This window comes from Meles meles, chromosome 9 (assembly GCF_922984935.1).
Source record: "Meles meles chromosome 9, mMelMel3.1 paternal haplotype, whole genome shotgun sequence".
NCBI lineage: Eukaryota > Metazoa > Chordata > Mammalia > Carnivora > Mustelidae > Meles > Meles meles.
This window is the reverse complement of record NC_060074.1, coordinates 15157578-15182208: the sequence shown is the minus strand read 5'-3', so window position 1 is coordinate 15182208 and position 24631 is coordinate 15157578. Positions and strand designations below refer to the sequence as shown.

The following is a 24631-nucleotide window of genomic DNA, read 5'->3' as shown; positions in this document are numbered from 1 at the left end:
TTGTGATTGAGTTCTAGCTTCAGAGCACTGTGGTCTGAAAAGATGCAGGGAATGATCCCAATCTTTTGATACCGGTTGAGACCTGATTTGTGACCCAGGATGTGATCTATTCTGGAGAAGGTTCCATGTGCCCTAGAGAAGAATGTGTATTCTGTTGCTTTGGGATGAAATGTTCTGAATATATCTGTGATGTCCATCTGGTCCAGTGTGTCATTTAAGGCCTTTATTTCCTTGTTGATCTTTTGCTTGGATGATCTGTCCATTTCAGTGAGGGGAGTGTTAAAGTCCCCTACTATTATTGTATTATTATTGATGTGTTTCTTTGATTTTGTTATTAATTGGTTGATATAGTTGGCTGCTCCCACGTTAGGGGCATAGATATTTAAAATTGTTAGATCTTCTTGTTGGACAGACCCTTTGAGTAGGATATAGTGTCCTTCCTCATCTCTTATTATAGTCTTTGGCTTAAAATCTAATTGATCTGATATAAGGATTGCCACCCCAGCTCTCTTCTGATGCCCATTAGCATGGTAAATTGTTTTCCATCCCCTCACTTTAAATCTGGAGGTGTCTTCGCGTCTAAAATGAGTTTCTAAGCACATATTTTTTAACTGTTTGAAAAAACTGAGACTTTTTTAAAAAAAAAAGCACTGAAAACATCTGACCATGCCTGGGGCCTAAAGGCACTTACATACTACTTCTGTGTTCACTTTATACACACACAAACACACAGCCCAAACCCACAGATCACTACACTAAGGATAAAACAAAAACCAATATAGCAAAGGAAAAGATCTCAGAACTGTAAGCCTAATCTGGGCTCTTCCAGCTTCCTGGGAGGGAAGGCAAAGTGCAAACAATGAGTTTCAAGAAAACACATCCCTTCATCAAGAAAGATAATTTTCCCAGCACTAAACTTTAAAAAGAATTGGTTGGAGGAATTTTGAAGAGCAAAATGTTGCTTCTTATATTAATTCTAAGTAAAAACCGAAGGCATGTTTAAAACATAATTCTTGACAGCATACATATCCATGGAAAATCAAAAGAATTTAGTTTGGTTATATAATATTCCTAGCTGTCTACTCTACAGTAATTCCTACATCTTAGAAAGTGAGAGCAGGGTTTCTCAACAGCGACACTCTTAACAGTTTGATAATTTTGTTGTCGTGGGAGGCTGTCCCGAGTATTGGGTGATGTGAACAAGCATCCCAGCAGACCTGCGGCACTCCCCAGAACCAAGCTGTGAGAACCGAAACTGTCCCAAATGTCCCCGTGGGGGTAAAACTCCCTACTCGAGAACCAGCCCTCTCAAATATCAATTGTTTCCAAACTTGTTACAAGAGTTGACTTAAGAGATTAATGTCTCTGGAGGACATTGGGAGATGGAGAGGAGAGGGAATTGAGGGAAATTGGAAGGGGAGATGAACCATGAAAGACTATGGACTCTGAAAAACAACCAGAGGGTTATGAAGGGGCGGGGTGGGGGGTGGAAGTTTGGGGAACCAGGTGGTGGGTAATAGGGAGGGCACGTATTGCATGGAGCACTGGGTGTTGTGTAAAAACAATGAATACTGTTTTGCTGAAAAAATAAATTAATTAAAAAAAAAGATTAATGTCTCTAGTGTCTGGCTACGTACAGATATTCGGTTTCATTCGCTTTTTAAAAACACCTACATAATAAAAGTAACAAATGGTTAAGATAACCAAAGAGCATAATTTGTATTCTTGCCATCTTACTACCACACTAGGCTGAACTGTAGAAGTTCTTGTGAACAAAATCAAATATATATTCAGAAAATAGCTATGGTTTTATTTGGAGTCTGAATAACAGAGAACAATAAATCTAATCCATAAGGAACGTGGAGAAAGTTTGGTCCATAACATTCTGAAATTTTCAGCAATCACCTGCTTCAAATTTTTCAAAGCTTTCTCTTGGGGAAAATCATATTCAAATTAGAGTAACAGAATGAACACTCCTCTCTATATATATACCTACCATCCAGCTTCAGCACTCATCAACTCACAGCCGACTGTAAGTTTTAAAAGAATTTTTGTAAAGCTATGATATTTTTAATTAAAAATACGGCTTCTCTGTTTTTCCTAAATCAAATTCATAACTTTCACTAATCACCACTGCATTTGCCTTCATAATATTCTTTGACATTACAAAACTAGAATGCATTAAATTTAAATTTTGGAAGAACTAGTTCAACATTGATATTTAGGAAGAATTTTAATAGTAAGAAAAAGTATTCCAAATTTGTCCTGGATTTCTGAAATAACTAGTTAATGACAATAAATTTATTCTTACTTAGTAGAGATCTCAGTAACAGCTCTTACCTGTGGCAAGTAAAATATGTGTTAACACACAAAGATGACCAAAACTACTGCAAGTACACTTCTAATAAACACTACTGTTTTCTGCTACCTGTTAACCAAAAACACACCAAGTAATATCACTGTAACTGTGTGGACTATTCTTACTGAAAGATCCTTATCAATGTGTGTCTCTATCCTTCTCATCGCAACTGCAGAGTCTGATTTCACATGCTGTGGGCCTCCTCATGACATCTCAGCTCTGTGGTGCTAAACCCAAGGCCTCGAAAACACCTCTTATCACCTTGAGATAGTCATACTGGCTCCCAACTCCCTTGTAAGCCTGAGACCCATTCTCACATCTCCTTCATGGATCCAAACACATACAGGCCACAACAGATATCCAGAAGGTACTCTATTGAGTACTTTGTTTTAGGATTATCTAAGCACTGTTGTGTCCCATGAACACAGATAATCAAGAGGAGACTGTACTGCAAGTGCCTCAGACCACAGACCATCAGTGTCGGAAAACATCTGCAAACAGCTGCAGCGGCTGAACTCAACTAAGTTGAGTGTTCTCAAATGTTTCCATTTTTTATTAGTAAGTTACTGTTTCAAATAAGTATTTAATTATTTAAATGACAAATATGCTTTAAATTATTCATGTCCCATAAAACAAATTAGCTACTACTAAATGGTAATTTTCAGTTATTCATTTTTTAATAAAACGATATAAACTATACATAAGAAGTTAATTTAAGGGGCGCCTGGGTGGCTCAGTGGGTTAAAGCCTCTGCCTTCGGCCCAGGTCATGATTCCAGGGTCCTGGGATCGAGCCCTGCATCAGGCTCTCTGCTCAGCGGGGAGCCTGCTTCCTCCTCTCTCTCTGCCTGCCTCTCTGCCTACTTGTGATCTTTGTTTGTCAAATAAATAAAAATCTTTAAAAAAAAAAAGTTAATTTAAGAACTGTATAAATCATATTTTTTATGCATAATTACATATTGATAAACTTTAGTACAATTTCCTTAATTTAAAATTGAATTTTGGGGGTGCCTGGGTGGCTCAGTCAGTTAAGTGTCTGCCTTCAGCTCAGGCCCTGATCCCAGGATCCTAGGATCGAGCCCCACACTGGGCTCTCTCAGTGGGGAGCCTGCTTCCCCTTCTCTCTCTCTCTCTGCCTACTTGTGATCTCTGTCTGTCAAATAAATAAAATCTTTTAAAAAAATAAAAATAATAAAAATTAAAGTAAAAAAATAAATCTTTAAGAAAAATCTGCCATTCTTGAGGCAGCTGGCTGGCTCACTCAGTGGAGCATGATCTCAGGGTTGTAAGTGCGACCCCCACAATGGGTGTAAGAGAACTTAAAAATTAAAATAATAATAATAAAAATAATAAAGTTGCCATCCTTAAAATACCTAAGGTAATCCACATCAAGAACCTATCCTAATACTTCTGAAGGTGAGTGTGGTGTAAGTTAATACACTACTTAATGCTACACTATCCATTTACTACAAAAAAAAATCTGACACTAAATAGCTGTATTCTATCCTGTTTGATATTTAGAGAAGGAGTTATTACTCTGTTTTGTTGAAAACAACACAACTATGTATGTTCCTAACACATGTTCAGGATACATAATTGGTAGAGTCAATGGAATTCCCATCCTCGGATTACTAATTCAGAATAATTTAGGAAATAATTGTTACATCAGAGTAATAGAAGGTTGAGGTCAGTGGGGCACAGATTGAGGTACACAGCAAAGTCGGCAGAATAGAAAGAAAAAAAACAAAAATTCATTTGTGAGAATCTCAAAAGAAAAAAGATTCAAAATAGAAGATAGCTCAGAAATCATCTAATCAGTCCTACCATTTTACAGATGAGAAAACTGAAGTTCAAGTTGGTCATATGTCAGGCAAGTCAGCAGAAGAACCAAAGCAAAACCTCGATCCCTGACCCTCCCCATTCCCAAACCTATGGAGAAAAGAGCTAGAGCACAGGAGGCTAAAAAGTGAGAAGGTTCTAGGCGCCTGGGTGGCTCAGTGGGTTAAGCCACTGCCTTCAGCTCAGGTCATTATCTCAGGGTCCTGGGATCGAGTCCGAGCGGAGAGCCTGTTTCCCTTCCTCTCTCTCTGCCTGCCTCTCTTGTGATTTCTCTCTGTCAAATAAATAAATAAAATCTTAAAAAAAAGGTGAGAAGGTTCTTACCCAGGACCTAGGAAAAAGATACTAAATACTAATAAGGAGAGAAATCAAATACCTCAGAGATCTGTTATCTCCTAGTTGTTAACCAGCCTACCAAGACAACCCTTACAGAATAACTCTTGATATACCACAACCAATCTAATAAACATGTCATCTTGTCTTTGACCTGACTGAACCTCTCTTTCTTTGCTTCTCCAAATCGTCTCTCCAAATTCTCAAAACCTAACATTTTTGCTCAAATTGAAAAAAAAAATCTAGTCTCAAGATATTGTAAGAATTTCCTGGCTCCCTCTAAAAACATAATATTTTTAATAAAGCTTAAGAATAATAAAAAATGTAAGTATCAAACATTTGGGGGAAAAAAGTATTTTAGAACAAGGGCTTGCAAGCTACAGCTTACATGCCAAATCTGCCCTGACTGCTTTTATATCATCAGCTAAAAATAGTTTTTTACATTTTTAAATAGTTGTTTAAAAACATACACACAGGGCGCCTGGGTGGTACAGTTGTTAAGCAGCTGCCTTCGGCTCAGGTCATGATCCCAGGGTCCTGGGATCGAGCCCCACATCAGGCTCCCTGCTTGGCAGGAGGCCTGCTTCTCCCTCTCCCATTCCCCCTCCTTGTGTTCCCACTCTCGAGGTCTCTGTCAAATAAATAAATAGAATCTTCAAAAAACACACACACACACACACACACACACACACACAGAAAGAATATGAGACTGATACTACATATTTGGCCCACAAAACCTAAAATATTGACTATCTGGCACTTCACAGAAAAAGCTTGCCAATCCTTGTACTTAGAGTATTTACTAAGTATTTGCTTTGTAAACAGAAAATGTTTTCTCATACTATAAAATAATTTTTCAGTTTAAATTCATTTGACTTTTTTGGGGCGCCTGGGTAGCTCAGTGGGTTAAAGCCTCTGCCTCCGGCTCAGGTCATGATCCCAGAGTCCTGGGATCGAGCCCCGTGTCGGGCTCTCTGCTCAGCAGGGAGCCTGCTTCCGTTTCTCTCTCTCTGCCTGCCCCTCTGACTGCTTGTGATGTCTGTCTGACAAATAAATAAATAAAATCTTTAAAAAACTAACTAAATAAATAAATTCATTTGACTTTTTAAAAAAGATTTTATTTATTTATTTGACCGAGAGAGAGAGATCACAAGTAGGCAGAGAGGCAGGCAGAGAAAGAGGGGGAAGCAGGCTCCCCGCTAAGCAGAGAGCCAGACATGGGGCTCGATCCCAAGACCCCGAGATCATGACCTGAGCAGAAGGCAGAGGCTTAGCCCACTGAGGCACCCAGGTGCCCCTCATTTAACTTTTAAAACAAAGGACTCTACCTATACATAAAACATAGCTGAAAGATATTTCAATCCTTAAAGCAAATAATAAAAAATTTGTAATTTTTAAAAATTTACTGATTTCTTAGATATAGCCTCCATCACCCCATTTCTCTTATTCAAACTCCCACTCAACATACTATTTTGCATAGACTTAACAGGTGTGGGACAGCTGCAGATAATCTCACCCATCCAGGGACTGTTCAACTCCAAATGAAGATGATTCAAAACAAATAAAAATATATATAAATAAATAAATAATTGTAAAAAAGAAGATTCAACATATTCAGGGCTCTGACTCAGGCCCCTGTTATTTCTGATCTTCTAAATCTCTATCCACTTATCTTTCCCATTTTTCATTTATTCCATTAAAATATTTTAAAAGACCATACTAATTAGACCTACTAATTATATGCAGATTTATGTGCTACTCAAAAATAAAATGTTCTCATTAATGAATACATAATAATTACAACTTAAGGTAGACTACTCACCTTTCTCCTCAAGACTGCTACTTTCTCTACCAAAGGGGTACAGAATTATCAAAAAACAGATGATTATTGGGGAGCCTGGTTGGCTCAGCCAGTAGAGCATCTGACTCTTGACCTCAGGGTCATGAGTTGGATCATGCCACACACTGCATATGGAGATTACTTTAAAAAATAGATGATTATCTTTCACTGTCATTTGTTTACTCTACTACCTTCACAATCACTCCTCTTTTCACAATCACTTTCTCTTACAAACTAATAACAAGCTGTTCATCCTCTTTAGAAACTCTAATATATTAACTTTTCTTCTGTATTCGCACTTTTCTTCTTTTTTAGGTCCTTTGCTAAGACTTCAAACATGCAAAAATTTTAAGACTTTCAAGTGTAAACTTCAAAATTCTCTATCAGATTAGCAATTTGTCAACATTCCTCCTATAGAAAACTAAGTTCATCTATTTCATCATCATTGTTTCCTCCAAGCGGTCTCTTCAAAATAAAATGTACATCTCATTCATTAAAACTCATCAATTCAAAAAAACAAAACAAAAACAAAAACTTCATCAATTCTTTTGGGGTTTTGTTTGTTTTTTACTTTAAGAGAGACACAGCAATACAACAAGCAGCAAATTATACAGTCTACAGAAGTTTATATGTGGGTGCATCTGGGTGGCTCAGTCACTTAAACCTCTAACTCTTGATCTCAGCTCAGCTCTTGATCAGGTTCATGAGTTCAAAGCCCTGCACTGGGCTCCACACTGGGCAAGAAGCCTACTTAAAAAAAAAAAAGTTTAGGGGCACCTGGTGACTCAGGCTGTTAAGTGTCTGCCTTCAGCTTCAGGATCCTAGGATTGAGCCCCACAGGCTCTCTGCTCAGCCGGGAATCTGCTTCTCCCTCTGACTCCACTCCCGTGCTTTCTCTCCCTCTCTCTCTCAAATAAATAAAATCTTAAAAAAAAAAAAAAATGTTTAGGGGTTCCTGGATGGCTCAGTTGGTTAAGTGGCTGCCTTTGGCTCAGGTCATGATCCCAGGGGCCTGGAATCAAGCACCCCATCTGGCTCTTTGCTCAGCAGCGAGCCTGCTTCTCCCTCTGCCTACCACGCCCCCTGTTTGTACTCTCTCTCTCTGACAAATAAGTAATCTTCAAAAAAAATGAAGACTACCTCAAGTCACTCAAAGAACAGTGCTGAACTAGAAAAGTTCCAAAGATCTCATCAAAGAGAAGCAGGCAGATCAAAACCTTTATCTTTTTAATGTTTTTTAAAATTCATTTTGCAATTACAAATTCGCTTTTCAATGAAGTAAATGGTTCCAAAATACAAAAATGGATATGAAAGTAATGACATATACATGCAACATTATGCAGCCATTGAAAATATTTATGAAGGGCTTATAACATCATGGGAAGATGTCTGATCATCATGGGAAGATGTCTGTTATAGTAAGTTAAAAGAGTAAAATCCAAAATTCTATACATAATACAATCACAGCTACATTTTAAAAACTATTTATAAGAAAAAAGTATTGGAACAAAGTAAAGCAAACTAGTAAAGGTGAAAAGTTTAAACAGTAGAAAAAGGGTTTTTTTCCCATTTTATTGTTCTATATATTATGAGAACAGATTTTAAAATGCAAGAAGTATAACATTAATTTTTTTAAGTCTTATATGAGGATAATTTCGTAAGTTCACCTAGGTTCCAAGAGAAAAAATAAATAAATAAAGAAGTGATAAGGCAAAAAAAAAAGGTGATAAGGCTATCATATTAATTAATATCTTTTAAGAAAGATAAAGAAACATGAAATCTGGTAAAAGTTGGAAGAAACCAGACAAATTTTTACCTCAATGCTGATTATTTTCATATGACTACTGAATTTTAATAGAAACCATTAAAATCTCCTTCCCTGTCAAAATCACAGAGAAGATCATCACTCCACAAAAAGAATAAAAAACAACCTGATACTGAATTTGTATTTTCCAAATCATACGTGTGAGTAAAATCACACAGTAAAGTCTGCCAGCATGATACAGATAGCTTATGTTTAACAAGTGTTCCTCATAGGCAAAATAGAAACAGTGTCGTCTCACTTGCGAAATATGATTGATTGAAGATTCCATCCTTCGCAGCTGGGATGCCTGAATATCCAGCATCTGTAGGACATTGTTGGCCAAGGTATTTATCAGATAGGCAACACTTGCTAAGGACTGGGTGGTGTAGGCTTTGGTTTCTTCTAGAGCTCGCTGCTTATCTGCTGACTAAAGGGGGAAAAAAAATCATTAATTTAAAGATAATCCACTCTATCAATCTACTCTACAAAAATACTCATCAAAACCATTGTTTCCAAATCTACACACCCTAGTTGAAAAGGTTCTGAATGTTAATTTATCATTATCATGTAAACCCAACAAGCACTGAATGAGATGACTAACATTTTCATGCTGAATATGTACCTCTTTGTATAGATGCAAATAAAATCCTATACCCATTATTTAAAAAATGAGATCCCCTGGATATTTTGAGCAATGGCAGCAGTATATAGCTTCTCAAGATTACTGTTTGGAAAGGTAGCACTGCTCTGAATGTATAAATTCTGGCATCCGTTTTCCTACTTTCCTGAATTTGTTCTTTCCCTCCCCTCTAAGTATGAAATGTGTCTATAATGTAATATCTCATTAAGGTAATAATAATGACAAAACAATTATGATAATGAGAAGTAAAAATAACAAAGTAAATAAAAATGGGTAAAATGCTGGTAAATAATGAGAAACTAAAATAAAATTATTAAAATAATAAAAATAAATTTAATAAATTTATTTAATTTAATAAAAATAAAATTAATAAAATAATTAAAGGGGCACCAGGGTGGCTCAGTCAGTTGGGCATCCTACTCTTGATTTTGGCTTGGATCGTGGTCTCAGGGTCATGGGGTCAAGCCCCACATTGGGCGCCATACTCAGTGCACAGTCTCCTTGAGATCCTCTCTCTCCCCACCTCAACCCTCTTCCCCAATGCTAATATATAAAATAAATCTTTTTAAAAAATAAAATAAAGAAATCTTTCTTCTCAAGCATTTTAAGTGTCACAACTCTGTAAGACATAAATTGCTAAGTATCAAAACAGAATGCATGGTAAAAAGTGGTTAATTCATCATTTCCAAGGTCCCAAGGCAAAACACTGGTAGAGATACATATTCTATGCTGCTAAATGCAGGACACCATCTTATTGTCCTAGTTCTGGATAAGGACTGTGGTTCAGTAGAAAGTACACAAGCCTCTGAACCAGAAATCTTTTATCTTCACGTAGGCTCTACTATTTACTACAACATACCAGTTTGGACAAGAGTAACAGTTTCTCAACTTCCTCACTTACAAAGCAGAGGAAATAAATCTCCATATCAACCATTGTAAGTAGTGTGAACACCAAATAAGATAATGAATGTAAAACCACTTTCTAAAACTACAAATCATTCTATGTAACAACTGTCATTATCTCTTTGAGTGGTCATTAACTGTTCAAAGTCCACCATGTTCCACTCTTCTCTCCTATACAACATAGGAATCAAAATTAACAACCAAAATTAACAAAAACATATATGTTTTTCCAGGGAGAGCAAAATTCTTTTGAAGAAGCAGCAGTCAACAAAATAATCAAATGATACCCAGTTTAACATGCAAAGAGGATAACTATATTAGCTTTTTTTGTCTTTTCTATTCTTTTCTAATCCTTAGTAATTTCACTCTCTTCGATATTTGAATTAACAACAGAGTTGAAACCAAATTTGGCTGAAAATAAACACTTCTTAGAAAACACTATAAAGACTTCTAGATTCTGATTGTGCATTTAAGGAGCTTAGAAGTCACCATTCCATCCTAACAAGTGAAAAGCTCAACACAACGACAAAATCAATGACTTCTTGAATTCATAGTAAAAGCAGCAAGTCATTAACACTTTTCAGATATTACTCTAAATCAAAGTATTCACTACAGAGAATAATTCAGAATTGAAACAATTTATTTGACAATATACTTCTTCAAAGGATCAAGAAGACAGATATTTGAGTAGATATAATCATTTCCAATGCACCCTTTTTTATATTCATGGTATCTGAGATTTTCTGAAAAGCAAATATTATCACTTCATGCTCCACTCTTGCTCCTAGTCTATGTGTGAAATCACGGAGCTGACTGATCTGCATCAAAGATATGAAAGACCCTTTTATATTAAATAGGCTTTGTGTGTATCTACTTTTCTTTGGAAGATTGAGGACCCTGAAATGTAAAATGTATGAAAAAAACCTAAATAGAGATGCTGTTTGTGGCTGACATAACACTGATGTAAATCAACATAAAGTATGTATTCAGGGCATCATTGAAGTAACACAAAGGAACACTCTGAATTTTATAAACTTATTGCTATAAACATATCACTCTTTAGGAAAAAAAGTTGGCAATCCATTAAAATCCTGATGCATCTTCCTAATGGCAATTATGTCACAACGTCATGAATATATAGAAGTCATGAATATCAGCTGATGAGATTGAAACAAACAAACAAAAAAACTTCAGATATCAAAGTATAGCTAACTCTTTCCTAAAAGGGTATACATTTATTTTACATCCACGTTTACTAAATAACTTGCCTCAGTCTAGAAAACCAAAGAAAGCACAACTCTCTGGTCATTATATGAGAACAAGAATGCTTCTTGATTGCTAATAATCTGTCTTTGACCAGGAAGCACAAGGTGGATTTTGAAGTGCTGTATTTGGACTATGTGTGGACTTCATATATTTTATTTAATAATACTATACAGTTTCTAATGTATTAAAAGAAAAAAAAAATATTCCTGGAACCCTTGAGAGGAGAGGACACAGGTGATATGATCACTATAGAAATCCAAAAGAACTGATAAAAAACCTCCTGGACCTAGTAAGAGATTACAATAAGATGGCAGGATACAAGGTTAACAGACAATTGCTTTCCAGCAGTGAACAAGTGGAATTTGACATTAAAAACACAATATAATTTATATTAATAATCAAAAATATAAAACATGTAAGTATATATCTAATAAAATATGTGCAACACTGGGGCACCTTGGGGTGCCTGGGTGGCTCAGTTGGTTAAGCCACTGCCTTCAGCTCAGGTCATGATCCCAGAGACCCTGGATCGAGTCCCCACATCAGTCTCCCAGCCTGATACTCCCAGGGAGTATGCTTCTCCCTCTGACCTCTCCCCTCTCATGCGTGCGCACGCTCTCTCTCTCAAATAAATAAATAAAGTCTTTAAAAAAAAAAAAAGACTGAGGCACCTGGGTAGTTCAGTTAGTTGTTTGCCTCTGGCTTGGGTCATGGTCCCAGGGTACTAGGATTGAGGCCCACGCTGGGCTCCTTGCTCAGCAGGAAGTCTGCTCCTGCCTCTCCGTCTCCCTCCCCGCCCCATCATGCTCTTGCATGCTCTCTCTCTCAATAAATAAAATCTTTAGAAAAAAATTTTTTTAATATATGCAAGATCTATATGAGGAACATGGCAAAACTCTGATGAATAGAATCAAAGAACTCAGTAAATGGAAAAACAGTCTATGTATGCGTTGGAAGATTCAAGATTGTCAAGCTGTCCTTTCTTCCCAAACTGAAATATAGAGTCAATGCAATCCCAACCAAAATACCAGCAAATTATTTTATGTTTATCAACAAACTGATTCTTAAATGTATAAGGGGAAGCAAAAGACAAAATAGGCAACACAATATTAGAGAACAACAAAGTTGGAAGACTAACACTACTCAAATTCAAGATTTACTCTATAGCGATAGTAATCAAGACAGTGTGGTACTGGTGAAAGAATGGACAAAAAAGTTCCAAAGAACAAAACAGAGAGCCAAGAAATAGACCCACATAAATATAGCCAATTGATCTTTAACAAAGGAACAAAGGCAATGCAATAGAGCAAAGATAGTCTTTTCAACAAATTGTGCTGGACATCTAAATACCAAAAAAAAAAAAAAAAAAAAAAAAGAAAGAAAGAAAGAAAAGACTCTAGATACAGAGTTTATACTCTTCACAAAAACTAACTCAAAATGGATTACAGACGTAAAAGTAAACTGCAAAATTATGAAACTCCTAGAACACAACAAAGGAGAAACTCCTAGAACATAACACCCATATCTGGGTGACCTTGGGTATGGCAGTGACTTTTTAGATCCAAATTCAAAGCCATGATCCATGAAAGAAATAATTCATAAGCTAGATTTCATTAAAATTAAAAACTTCTACTCTACAAAAGACAATGTCAAGAGAAATATCCAAGAGAAATAAGACAAGCCACAGACTGGAAGAAAATATCTACAGACGACACATCTGACAAAGTACCGTTACCCAAAATATATAAGCAACTCTTAAAAATCAACAACAGGAAAAAAATTTCATTAAAATATGAGCCAAAGACATTCACAAACACCTCATCATAGAAGATATACAGATCACAAATAAGCACATGAAAAGATGCTGCACGTCATATGCCAACAGGGAATGCAAAATGGTATAGCCACTTCGGAAGACAGTTGGTGGTTTCCTACAAAACTAAAGATACTCTTAATGATCCAGTAATCCAGCTCATTGGTATTTACCCAAAGGAAATGGAAACTTCTGGGTACATAAAAACCTATACACGAATATTTACAGTAGCTCTATTCATAACAGCCAAAACTTGGACACGATCCGAGTCTATCCTTTAGTAGATTAAATGAGTAAAAACTATGGTATATCATACAATGGAAAACTACTCAAGAACTAAAAAGAAATGAGTTACCAAGCCATGAAAAGACATGGAGGAACCATACATGCATACTACTAAATGAAAAAAAGATGAATCTGGGGATGCCTGGTGGCTCAGTTGGTTAGGCGTCTGCCTTTGGCTCAGGTCATGATCCCGGCGTACTGGGATTGAGTCCCACATCAGGCTCCTTGCTCCGCGGGGAGCCTGCTTCTCCCTCTGCCTCTACCTGCCACTCTGCCTGCCTGTATTCTCTCTATCTCTCTAACAAATAAATAAATCTTTAAAAAAACAAAACAAAACCATGAATCTGAAAAGGCTACATACTGTATGATTCCAATAATATGACATTCTAGAAAAGGCAAGACTATGAAAATAGTACAAGATCAGTGGTCTTCAGCAGCTGGTGAGGGGAGGGATGAACAGGTGGAACACAGGGAATTTTTAGAGCAGTGAAAATACTCTGTATGATACCGTAACGGATACGTGTCATTATATATTTGTCAAAATCCACAAAATGTAGAACACAAGCGAACCCTAGAGTAAAGTATGGACTTTGGGTAATAATGATGTGTCAGCATAGGTTCAATTGAAACAAATGTACCAATCTGGTGGGAGGGGATGGCATTGAAATCTCTGTACCTTCCTCTCAATTTTGCTGTGGATCTAGAACTGCTCTAAAAAAATAGACTTTTTTAAAAAGATTTTATTTATTTATTTGACAGAGATTACAAGTAGGCAGAAAGGCAGGCAGAAAGAGGAAGGGAAGCAGGCTCCCTGATGAGCAGACAGCCCAATGCAGGGCCCGATCCAGGACCCTGGGATCATGACCCGAGCCGAAGGCAGAGGCCTTAACCCACTGAGCATCCCAGGCGCCCCTAAAAAAATAGTCTTAAAAGCAAACATACAAACATACATTCCAGGATTCTGTTATCAGCTACTTTCAAGACAGGCATATCTATGTCAAATTTCACGAATGTCGATGCCAACAACAGATGTATAAATTGAAACAGATGCTTAACTATAGAGAATGAGCTGGTGCCTACCTCGTGGAGGCGGCCTGGGGGATGGTGAAAGAGGCGAGGGGGATTAAGAGTGCACTTACGATGAGCACTGAGCAATGCAGAGAGAGAACTGCTGAATCTGACACAGCACACCTGAAACTAATACAACACTACATGTTAACTATACTAGAATTAAAATGTAAACCTTATTAAGATTTTATTTATTTGAGAGAGAGCAAACAAGCAAGCAAGCACAGCAGCCGAGGGAGGGGAAGAGGGAGAGGAAGACAGAGAAGCAGATTCCCTGCTGAGTATGGAGGTGGACACAGGCCTTGATTCCAGGACCCTGAGATTATGACCTGAGCTGAAATTAGATGCTTAGCTAAATGAGCCCCTAAAATTTAGGAGCCCCTAAAATTAAAAATAAACTTTATTTGAAGATGTAAAGATTACTGTCATTAAACTTACAATATTTACTTAAAATTAGAATTATGCTTATAAATTACACCATAAACTAAAATTGATTTTTAAGAATTTAACAAGGATACCCTATAAGTTAAAGATAACAAAACTCCAACTCTTCTATTCTAGCTAACGTTTGCCAAGATTTTTCACACTATGCCTAAACAGATTATTCAAACAAGAGCCACAGACTGTAGGATTTTTAATGTATCAGATTGTACCTTTTCAAGAATTATGAGTGACACTAAATCACCTATTCCCAAATGGAAGTTCATGGATATTCTCTTTAATAAATTTTTATAGTGCTTTAGTTTTCATAATAATCTATTTACAAAATTTTAAAATTCACATATTAACATTACATTATATAAATTACCAAATAACTAAGAAAAAAAGAAAATTCAGCACTGCTTTGAGATTCAATTATGTTAGACACAAGTTATCCTAGTGTAATTATAAAGCAAATTAATGAGATAAAAGAGGCAAACTTAATATATACATAATGCACTCACACCAAACGATGACCAAATATACATTACACTGTGCTGTACAAATTAAAGTGGGTTTTTTTTTTTTTAAGATTGTTATTTATTTGACAGAGAGAGACACAGTGAGAGAGGGAACATAAGCAGGGGGAGTGGGGGAGAGAGAGCAAGCTTCCCGCTGAACAGGGAGCATGATGCAGGGCTCAATCCCAGGACCCTGAAATCATGACCTGAGCCAAAGGCAGATGCTTAACTCCTGAGCCACCCAGGCGCTCCCAAAAAAATTTTTTTATAGAGTCTGCAATTGCTTAAAGAATTTGAAGATGTAATTCATCCCAAGAAACCACCACAGGGCAAGTTCATCATAATCAAAACAACCAGTAAACCTACCACCATATTTAAATTTCAAGGACAATGGAGTTTTTGCAAAGTATCACCCAGGACATTACTATTTCTGACTTATTTTTATTTGTTTAGTAGTTTTGCTTGTTTATAAATCTGCCACTATTTATAATTGTTACAAGAGAGCTGTAATTGTAAGTGGTTTATATCTAATTTTATGTTTCAGCATTAAACATTAGCATAAAAATTAAATGTATTTTTCAAAATAAGTTAACACAAGAAGTCAGATTTCTTTCTTTCCATTTAAAAGGATTTGTCCTTGGGGGCGCCTAGGTTCTCAGTCAGTTGAGGCTCCCACTCTTGGTTTCCACTGAGGTCCTATCTCAGGGTTGTGGAATGGAGCCCATCACGCTGCACTCTTGTTGCAGAACCTGCTTGAGAGTCCCTCTCCCTCTTCCCTGGCCTCTCCTCCCTCACCACGCTCTCTCTCAAATAAATAAATCTTTTTAAAAAGGTGGGGGAGGTCTGTCCATAAATAAACAGACTTGTCCTTTACTCAAGCCTAAGAATTATGATGTCAGTTTGGAGGTGCCTGGGTGGCTCAGTCAGTTAAATGCCCAACTCTTAATTTCAGCTCAGGCCATGAACTCGAGATCCTGAGATGGAGCCCTGTACCAAGCACCACCTCTGGGCGTGGAGCCAGCTTAGAATTTTCTCTCCCTCTTCCTTCCTATGTCCCTCTCCCAGTTTGTGCTCTCTATCACTAAAATGGGTAAAATCTTAAAAAAAAAAAAATTACTATGTCAGTTCATACGTAAATGTAAAGAAAGGATGCAAATATAGTCCTGTAAACATTAAGGTAATAGCTCCAGAACACATGTAGAGTAAGAGAGATAAATACTTTTTCTTGGTCCCACAGAGCAATGAATATTATTATTAGAAATAATTCATTAATCTGTGATACTCATTCTTATACAAAATTCACAGACAAGTTAACAACTATTTTCATTAATAGAAGAGGCAAAAATCTTGGGGCACCCGGGTGGCTCAGTCAGTAGGGCGTGCAGCTTCTGGTCCCTGCTCAGCTCATGATCTCATGGGCTCATAAGACTGAACCCACTGTCCGGCTCTGCACTCCGCAGGGAGTCTGCTTGAAGATTCTCTTCCTCTGGCCCTCCCCGCAACTCAGGCTCTCTCGCTTTCACACGCTTTCTCCTTCTCTCAAATAAATAAATAAATCTTTAAATAGAAGAGGCAAAAAATCTGGTTCTCATAAACTGTGAAACAAAAATAACAAAAAATGACCTATAGAAGTAAATGCTGAGGATGAATGCTACAGTGAAAGAGAGCTGTGTGGCCACTGTTGGCCAAAAAAAAAGTTCAATGCAACATATTTACCCTATATATAAGACACTCTGCTCAGAGCTGAGGAATTTTAAAACATTATATCTGCTCTCAAGGATCTATTATGGGGGAAGATTCACATAAATTACTAAAGTGAATTAAACAAGATGAATAAAAACAAAGAAGTACAGTGAAATAAGAATAATACGATAGAGGCGCCTGGGTGGCTCAGTCGTTAAGCATCTGCCTTCAGTTCAGGTCATGGTCCCAGGGTCCTGAGAACGAGCTCCACATGGGGCTCCCTGCTCCAACAGAAGCCTGCTTCTCCCTCTCCCACTCCCTCTGCTTATGTTCCCTCTCTCGCTCGCGCTCTCCCTGTCAAATAAATAAAAATCTTTAAAAAAAAAAGTCAACTTGCTTTAAGGAAAAAAAGAATATAATAGATGGTATGAGGAAAATGGCAGGTTGAAAACAATGTCAATTATGTCAAATGCCTAGACAGATTTTTAACCAAGAAAAAAAAAACTGTATTAATATAAATACACAGCTGATTCAGAAAAATAATCCCCATAGATTACCTGTATTATATGTATATTTTTAATAAGGTAAACCATCTGATGCCAAGTCTTAAGTAAGTGTGTAAAAAGAACTCTATTTCCTATTAATCTTCAAATACCAATGTCAGGAAACTTTCACATCATTATTACTTTGCACTAATAATCAAAACTGGCTCACAATGGGGACATGAGTTAATTTTTTTCATGGGATAAACGCCCTATATATATACAACTCTCTATATGAACAACCATCTATATTTTTTCTTTTTCATCTATAAAAAGCTTATTCTGTCTTAGCTTCTAAATCATGAGATTACAACAATGGAATCAGAACTTATTAGAAACCCGTAATTTTTACTTAGCCATTAATTCTACCCCAACCTATTCCCAACGGGCTTATTTGAGAGCAAAGCCATACTCACCATCTTCTCTATCAGATCCTCCATCACTCAATTTGAATATTAAGAACATTCATTTTCAAATACACAGCTACTCCTCAATCCGTCAACACGGTAATTCTAGAAGCACTTTAGCACATGATCAACTAACAGTCAGCTGACACACCTGAGTCTGACACCATGAACCAATATTCTCCGCCTGCATCAGGCATAACTTACCCTAAAAACATACCTCTATTCCAAGGGTTTCACTATTTTGATCTAACCGTATATAAATTCCACTACACTTGTAGTTCTAAATCTATCTTAGAAAAATAATCAAATATGAAAGAAGGCACAGACAAGGGTGTTCACTGACACAGTGAATGGCAAGAGAAAAAACACAAGACTGATAAACAATGCATTTATGTAGTACATTCATATACTAATGACAATAATGCTATGTATTACTGAAATAGAAATACACCTACAGGGGCGCCTGGGTGGCTCAGCGGGTTAAAGCCTCTGCCTTCAGCTCAGGTCATGATCCCAGGGTGCTGGGATCGAGCCCCGCATCGGGCTCTCTGCTTGGCTGGGAGCCTGCTTCCTCCTCTCTCTCTCTCTGCCTGCCTCTCTGCCTACTTGTAATCTCTGTCAAATAAATAAATCTTTAAAAAAAAAAAAAAAAAAAGAAATACACCTACAAAATAATTAAGTGCAAAAGGGCTGGTTACAAAGCAACTTGAACATAATCATCCTACTTCTGTAGGTGCCTATGTGTAAGTAAATATGAGCACAAGAAAAAAGAAAAAAATAAGCCCCACAATGTTATCACAAGTTTTTTCTGAATATTGACAATACAATTTATTTAGGTCTTTTAATAAAGATTTTTAATACGGTCCAATTTTTTTTTTTTTACTAAGGGAATTATTACTTGCCTTTTCAGAAAAAAATAAAGCTATTAGTTTTTTAAATCTATAACACATGTCTTAATACAAAAGTATAGAAAATTAAGAGTTCTGTCCTAGTCAACGCTAAGGAATATTTTTAAGGCATACAAGGTTCCAGAACAATTTTTTAAAATGTTTCTGAAATGTATTTTACATCTGTATGCTTACTAAAACAGTTATTTTGGGCTCAAAGGTTTTTTTCTTGGTATTTCTATACTCAAAATGAAGTTTTAAAGGATGGAGGTTGTTACACATCTACACTATGGATAAATCAAGCCAAGGATATTAAGGTTTTATAAGAACCTAGTATAACAAGAGCTGATACTCTAAGTTTGAGATTTTTGTGCTCGCTTCAGCAGCATATCTACTAAGTTTGAGACCCCCTCCACAATAAAGTGTTCAATATAGACTGGAATAAATGTAGATAGATACTATTTCAGTAAAACTGAAAATTTTCTACTTTATCTTTAACCTAGAAGTCTATTAATGACAAAAGAAGCTAAAACATCTTATTTCATGTAAAAGAAACAGTCAACGGCAATTTCACAGAGGTTGTTCTGCAGTTCCTAAGCAGCAAGGTCTGATAAGTAAATACTTGTGACGTACAACTTTTGCTGTAAATTTAACTATTGACTATGTTATGGTTATAGGTCACGAACTAAAGGCAGTATGACACTTCAACCCAGCTATTTAAAACTCCTATTTAAATGAGATTAAGTTACTGAAAAAAGAAAAAAAAAATCACTTAGATAAGAAAAAAAATTATCATAGATTTAAAGAAAAGCATAAAGTATGCTCTGGTAAACACAAATAGTCCCATGAAGACAGATTCTTACACAGAATAGCAACCTTCCTGGCAGGGCTATATTATGCGGTGATTAAACCTTTCAACCTTGCTAATCTCTTTACTTCCCTTCATGATACCAATTACTTTCTACACGGAGATGTTCCCAAAAATTCTGTCTTCAAACTACTTCTCTTCTTGCTGTACTTTCATTCCTTAAAGAGAAAGTTCATTCCTTCCTCAGCTATCAGTTCCAAGCACAGAATTTTAAAATCTATTTACAGCTAAAGTAAGCTGTAAACATCTCTCCCAAACCCATATTTTTGTTTACATGGCATTTCATCTTGCACATTGTAAAGCCCAAGGTATCGCTAACTCATCACCTTCCCCAAAACCTCTTCCTCCTGATTCTGTTCATAACATCATTACCCCAACATCTACTTTCCAACTCTCAATTCCTACACCTTATCAGCTGCCAAGATACTTATATTCTAACTGTGCCTTACATTCTTTCAATTCTACTGCCTACATTCTACTCCAGGTCCTCCTTATATCTTGCTAGTACTACTTATACTAGTTCCCGAGTCAGCTGTGGTATCTTACAATCTGAAGATTGTCCTGAAGATTCATCTTCCTAAATCAGTTCTGAAGCCCCTACAGCTATCTCCTAGGTACTTCTATATAAACCCCTCTATTATCACTTCTAGTCTCCCTTAATATGGCCTAGAATTTATCTCCCATTCAACCCTACTAGGACCTTAGATTACAGGTTAATGAGATTTATGGTTCTCAAAACACAGATCATAATTTCTTACCCATGTTGTGTCTTTCCTTATTTACTTCATTGGTAACCCATCAACTTCACCAACTTAACCCTGCCTTTTCAAGGAAACCATCCCTCATTGTGATACTCATCATTTTTGAGAATTCCCACAGCATTTTATCAGATTTACAGCATGTATCTTATAAAAATGTGCATGTTTCATTGACAAACTCCCACACTGTTAGTACTATGCGTTACATATCTTCATATCTCATTACACACAGAAGCTACATATTATTTATTGAACTGTATTTACCTTAAGGTTCCAGAGAATCATGGTTACTTCTACCACCCAATGGAAGTGGAGGTGGAATAAGAGAAGAAGTGGATATAAGGGAGATTTCCTGGATTTCCGGAAGGTTTAGCACCATCCAGGCTATTCAAGGTTATTGTATACCCCTAAGAAGAAAATTTAAACTTACTTTTTTTTTCTTTTTTAAAGACTATTTATTTATTTGACACAGAGAGAGAGAGATAGAGAGAGAGAGATCACAAGTAGGCAGAGAGGCAGGCTGGGGGGGGGGGGGAGCAAGCTCCCTGCTGAGCAGAGAGCCTGATGCGGGGCTCGATCCCAGGACCCTGGGAGCATGACCTGAGCCAAAGGCAGAGGCTTAACCCACTGAGCCACCCAGGTACCCCTAAACTTACTTCTCAATTTGATGTTCTGTGATTGGTACCCAGAGATAAAAAGCATAAGAACTTTATACCCTCTAGAGCAGCTCAAAACTGTAGTATCATTACCACTAGGTTCCTACCATTATTTACCTTTCCTTTCTACTTCTACTAAATAGAATCACATATTTGGCAGATATGTAAGTGTATAGATAATAGGGAGGGGGCAGGAAGAGAATGACAATATTTAGGGAGCATGAGTGCAAACATGCAGGAGAGAATTCTTCTCTACAGATAACACCCTTGAAATCCACTGCCTGTTTCTTTCTCTTCCCAAGTACTGAATCTCCTGTCTAGTCCAGTCTAGTATATTACACTACCTAGAAAATATATAATTATTTTTGTTCTGACTGCGACTATGACCAGATTGGTAAAGTATAGATACTTAGTTCTCAGTAAATGTTATCCCATCTAAAGTATTAAACAATTCCTCCCAGACCCTCCATGATTTAATTCTATCAGTTTGTTTCAGAAAACATATTACGTGACACAAATCCTACTATGCAGTAGGATATCAGAATGAATCCATGTTCTCTACACTCAAGAATTTTTCAGTCCTGGGGCACCTGGGTGGCTCAGTCAGTTACACATCTGACTCTTGGTTTCGATTCAGGTCAGGATCTTGGGGTCATGGGATTGAGCCCCATGACAGGCTCCACACTCAGCATGGAGTCTGCTTGGCCCTCTCCCTCTGCTCTTCCCCTTACTCACTCTCTTGCTTTCTCTCTCTCTCTCCCTTCCCCCCCTCCAAATAAAATCTTTAAAAGTTTTCATCCCAATACAGAGAAAGGCAAACAAAAAACATCAATGCAAAATGTTCAAGAATATGAATGAGACATAAGTAGAACAATTCTTAGATGATCATCCAGGTAGAGTCTCAAGAATGGAGTTAGTACCGCCAAGCAGGGGTGAGAGAAGTTATTCTAAGCAGATGAAATATCCTAAACAAGGACAAAGAGGCATGAAAAAGATTCCTTGCTTCAGAAAACATGTATTTCAGTATTATTAACCTATCATTAGTTCACTACCACTTCCACATTAAGACTGAAATGTGCTGGAATTTAAGACTGAAATGTCCTGGTATTTCCTTCTCATCACCCTGCTAAGAAATTAAAATATCACACATGTGGGGACACCTGGGAGGCTCAGTCAAACATCGACTCATGACTCCAGCTCAGGTCATGATCTCCAAGTCATGGGATCCAGCCCTGTGTCAGGCCCTCACAAGTGCATAGTCTACTTCTCGGCCTCATCCTCTGCCTCTCCCCTCTTCTCATGCTCTCTCTCTCTAAAAATAAATAAATAAAATTTTTTTAAAATATTATCGCATATGTAATTAATCTAGTTAGGTCATGGCAGAGTCACAGCATCTGACTCAATAATGTGGCTAAGGGGAGTATTCTTAGAATATCTATTTACTGAGCTTTCAATTCTGTATTCCAACAACTCTCATAACTAAACTAAATTTGAAAGACCCCCATCACTAAATTTCACGGAAATTCCAATAATAACATCTAAAATATAGGACAATCATTACATACAAATGGAAAGTTTTTGCCAAAGGACCATGCAGAGCATTAGAAATATATACTTATTATGCCTTTAGAATTATTCAACTATTAATTTTTATGATATGAAAGAATATATTCATGCCTTGCTTTCAGATCCCCGGATGGAGAAAACAGCCTTAAAAAAAAAAAAAAAGCACAGCATTCAAATTAGAATGAATCATACATTTCATAGTGAAAAACAGTAAAATATAATTAGATAAACATGGACAATTTACCAAAAAAAGAACACAAGATAGATGTGAACATGGGAAAATAATTCAGCTACACAAGTGATAGGGGAAGGAAGAATGACAAATCAAAGCACCATTTTTATCAAGTAATTAACAAGAAAAAAAGTTTTAAAAAACATACTGACAACTGTTTTAAATCTGCTTTGTGATTATCTTGTTTTGGCAGATGAAGAAAGAGAACTCATAACAAGGATGCCAAATACTCTTAAGAAAGCTAATTACTGAACTTGTTAGTATATACTTATGATCAAATGTGCTAAATTCTTATGATGTTATATTGTCCTAAATTCTTACGGTAGCACTAAAAAATAAGTCTCTAGTTAGAAAAAACCAAAAAAAGGGAAACAACCCATATATGCAAAAATAAATTAAGCAAACCTGACTATTATGCATCATTAAAAATGTCAAAGTTTATGTAATATTTATACTTGTTACTGCATTGTTACATATTATTCATTATATCTTCTTTAATCACGGAAAAAATCTATAAATGACTACAAAGAAAACAGACCATTATGTTAAAACCTAGCATAGGGCTAGAATGGGGAAAAGGGAAAATTTACATCATTTAAAATGTTACGGTAATGGAAGAATAACTTTTTTCTTTTGAAACATACGCTAAGCAAACAGAGATTTTAAAAGGTGACAAATGACATTAAAAGCACAGGCAACTAAAGATAAAGCAGATAAAATGGACTTCATCAAAATTAAAAAGTTTTGTGCAAAGGACCCTATCAAGATACCTCACCGAATGGGTGAAAATATTTGCAAATCATAGATTTGATAAGGGATCAACAGTCAGAATATATAAAGAACTCCTGGGCACCTGGGTGGCTCAGTTGACTAAGCAACTGCCTTTGGCTCAGGCTATTATCCCAGAGTCCTAGGATCCAGTCCCACATCGGGCTCCCTGCTCAGCTGGGAGTCTGCTTCTCCCTCCGACCCTCCCCCGTCTTTGTGCTCTCCCCCTCTCCTCAAAAAAATAAACCTTTAAAAAAACAAACAAACTCCTACAACTCAACAAAAAACAAGCAACCCAATGAAAAAATGAGTAAAAACACTTGACAGAGATTTCTCCAAAAACATACAAATGGACAAAAAGTACATGAAAACATGCTCAACATCACATCATTAGAAAAATGCAAATCAAAACCACCTGATACTACTCCACACACATTTAAAATGGCTATTACTTAAAAAAAAATTAACAGACAATAACAAATGTTAGCAGGGAATTAAAGAAACTGAAACCCCATCCACTGCTGGTAGAAATGTAAAATGGTGCGGAAACAAAAAAGAAATAAATAAAAATGGTGTGGAAACTGCTGAAAACAGTTTGGCAGTTTCTCAGAGTTAAACACAGAATTACTGTATGATCCTGCAATCCCGTTTCTAGGTATATACCCAAAAGATTTGAAGCAGGTATTGAAAAGGACACTTGTACACCAATGTCCATAGCAGCATTATTTACAATAGTGAAAGGATAGAAACAACCTAATGTCCCTCCACAGATGAATGGATAAATGAAATCTGGTGGATACAAACAATGGGATATAATTAAACCTCAGAAGAAACGAAATTCTGGTACATGCTACCAGATGAACCTTGTAAACACAAGACTAAATGAAATAAACAAGAAATGAAAGATCAATGCTATGATTCCACTTATATAAAGTACCTAGAACAGGCATAGTCATCCACATAAATTATAGTAGAGGTACCAGGGACTAAGGAGAGAGGAGAATGGGGAACTATTGTTTAATGGGTACAGAGTTTCCATTTGGGATAATGAAAAAGTTCTGGAGATGGAAAGTGGTAACAGTTGTACAATACTATAACTGTACTTAATGACTCTGATTTGCACACTTAAAAATGGTTAAAATGGTTAATTGATATGTGTATTTATCACAATAAA

The 24631-nt window shown here is 36.6% G+C and overlaps 1 protein-coding gene across 36 annotated transcripts in view; it reads right to left on the bottom strand.

Moving 5' to 3' along the window:
* Positions 1-24631, bottom strand: part of ABI2 (abl interactor 2) — a 117493-nt gene that overhangs the window by 43381 nt on the left and 49481 nt on the right. For 27 of the 36 annotated variants that reach the window (XM_046018409.1, XM_046018413.1, XM_046018421.1 and 24 more), the window contains exon 2: positions 8434-8601. The exons of the other annotated variants lie outside the window; for them this stretch is intronic. In XM_046018409.1, coding sequence (XP_045874365.1) covers positions 8434-8601 — 168 coding nt within the window. The remainder of the gene's footprint in view (positions 1-8433; positions 8602-24631) is intronic. 36 annotated transcript variants of the gene reach the window in all.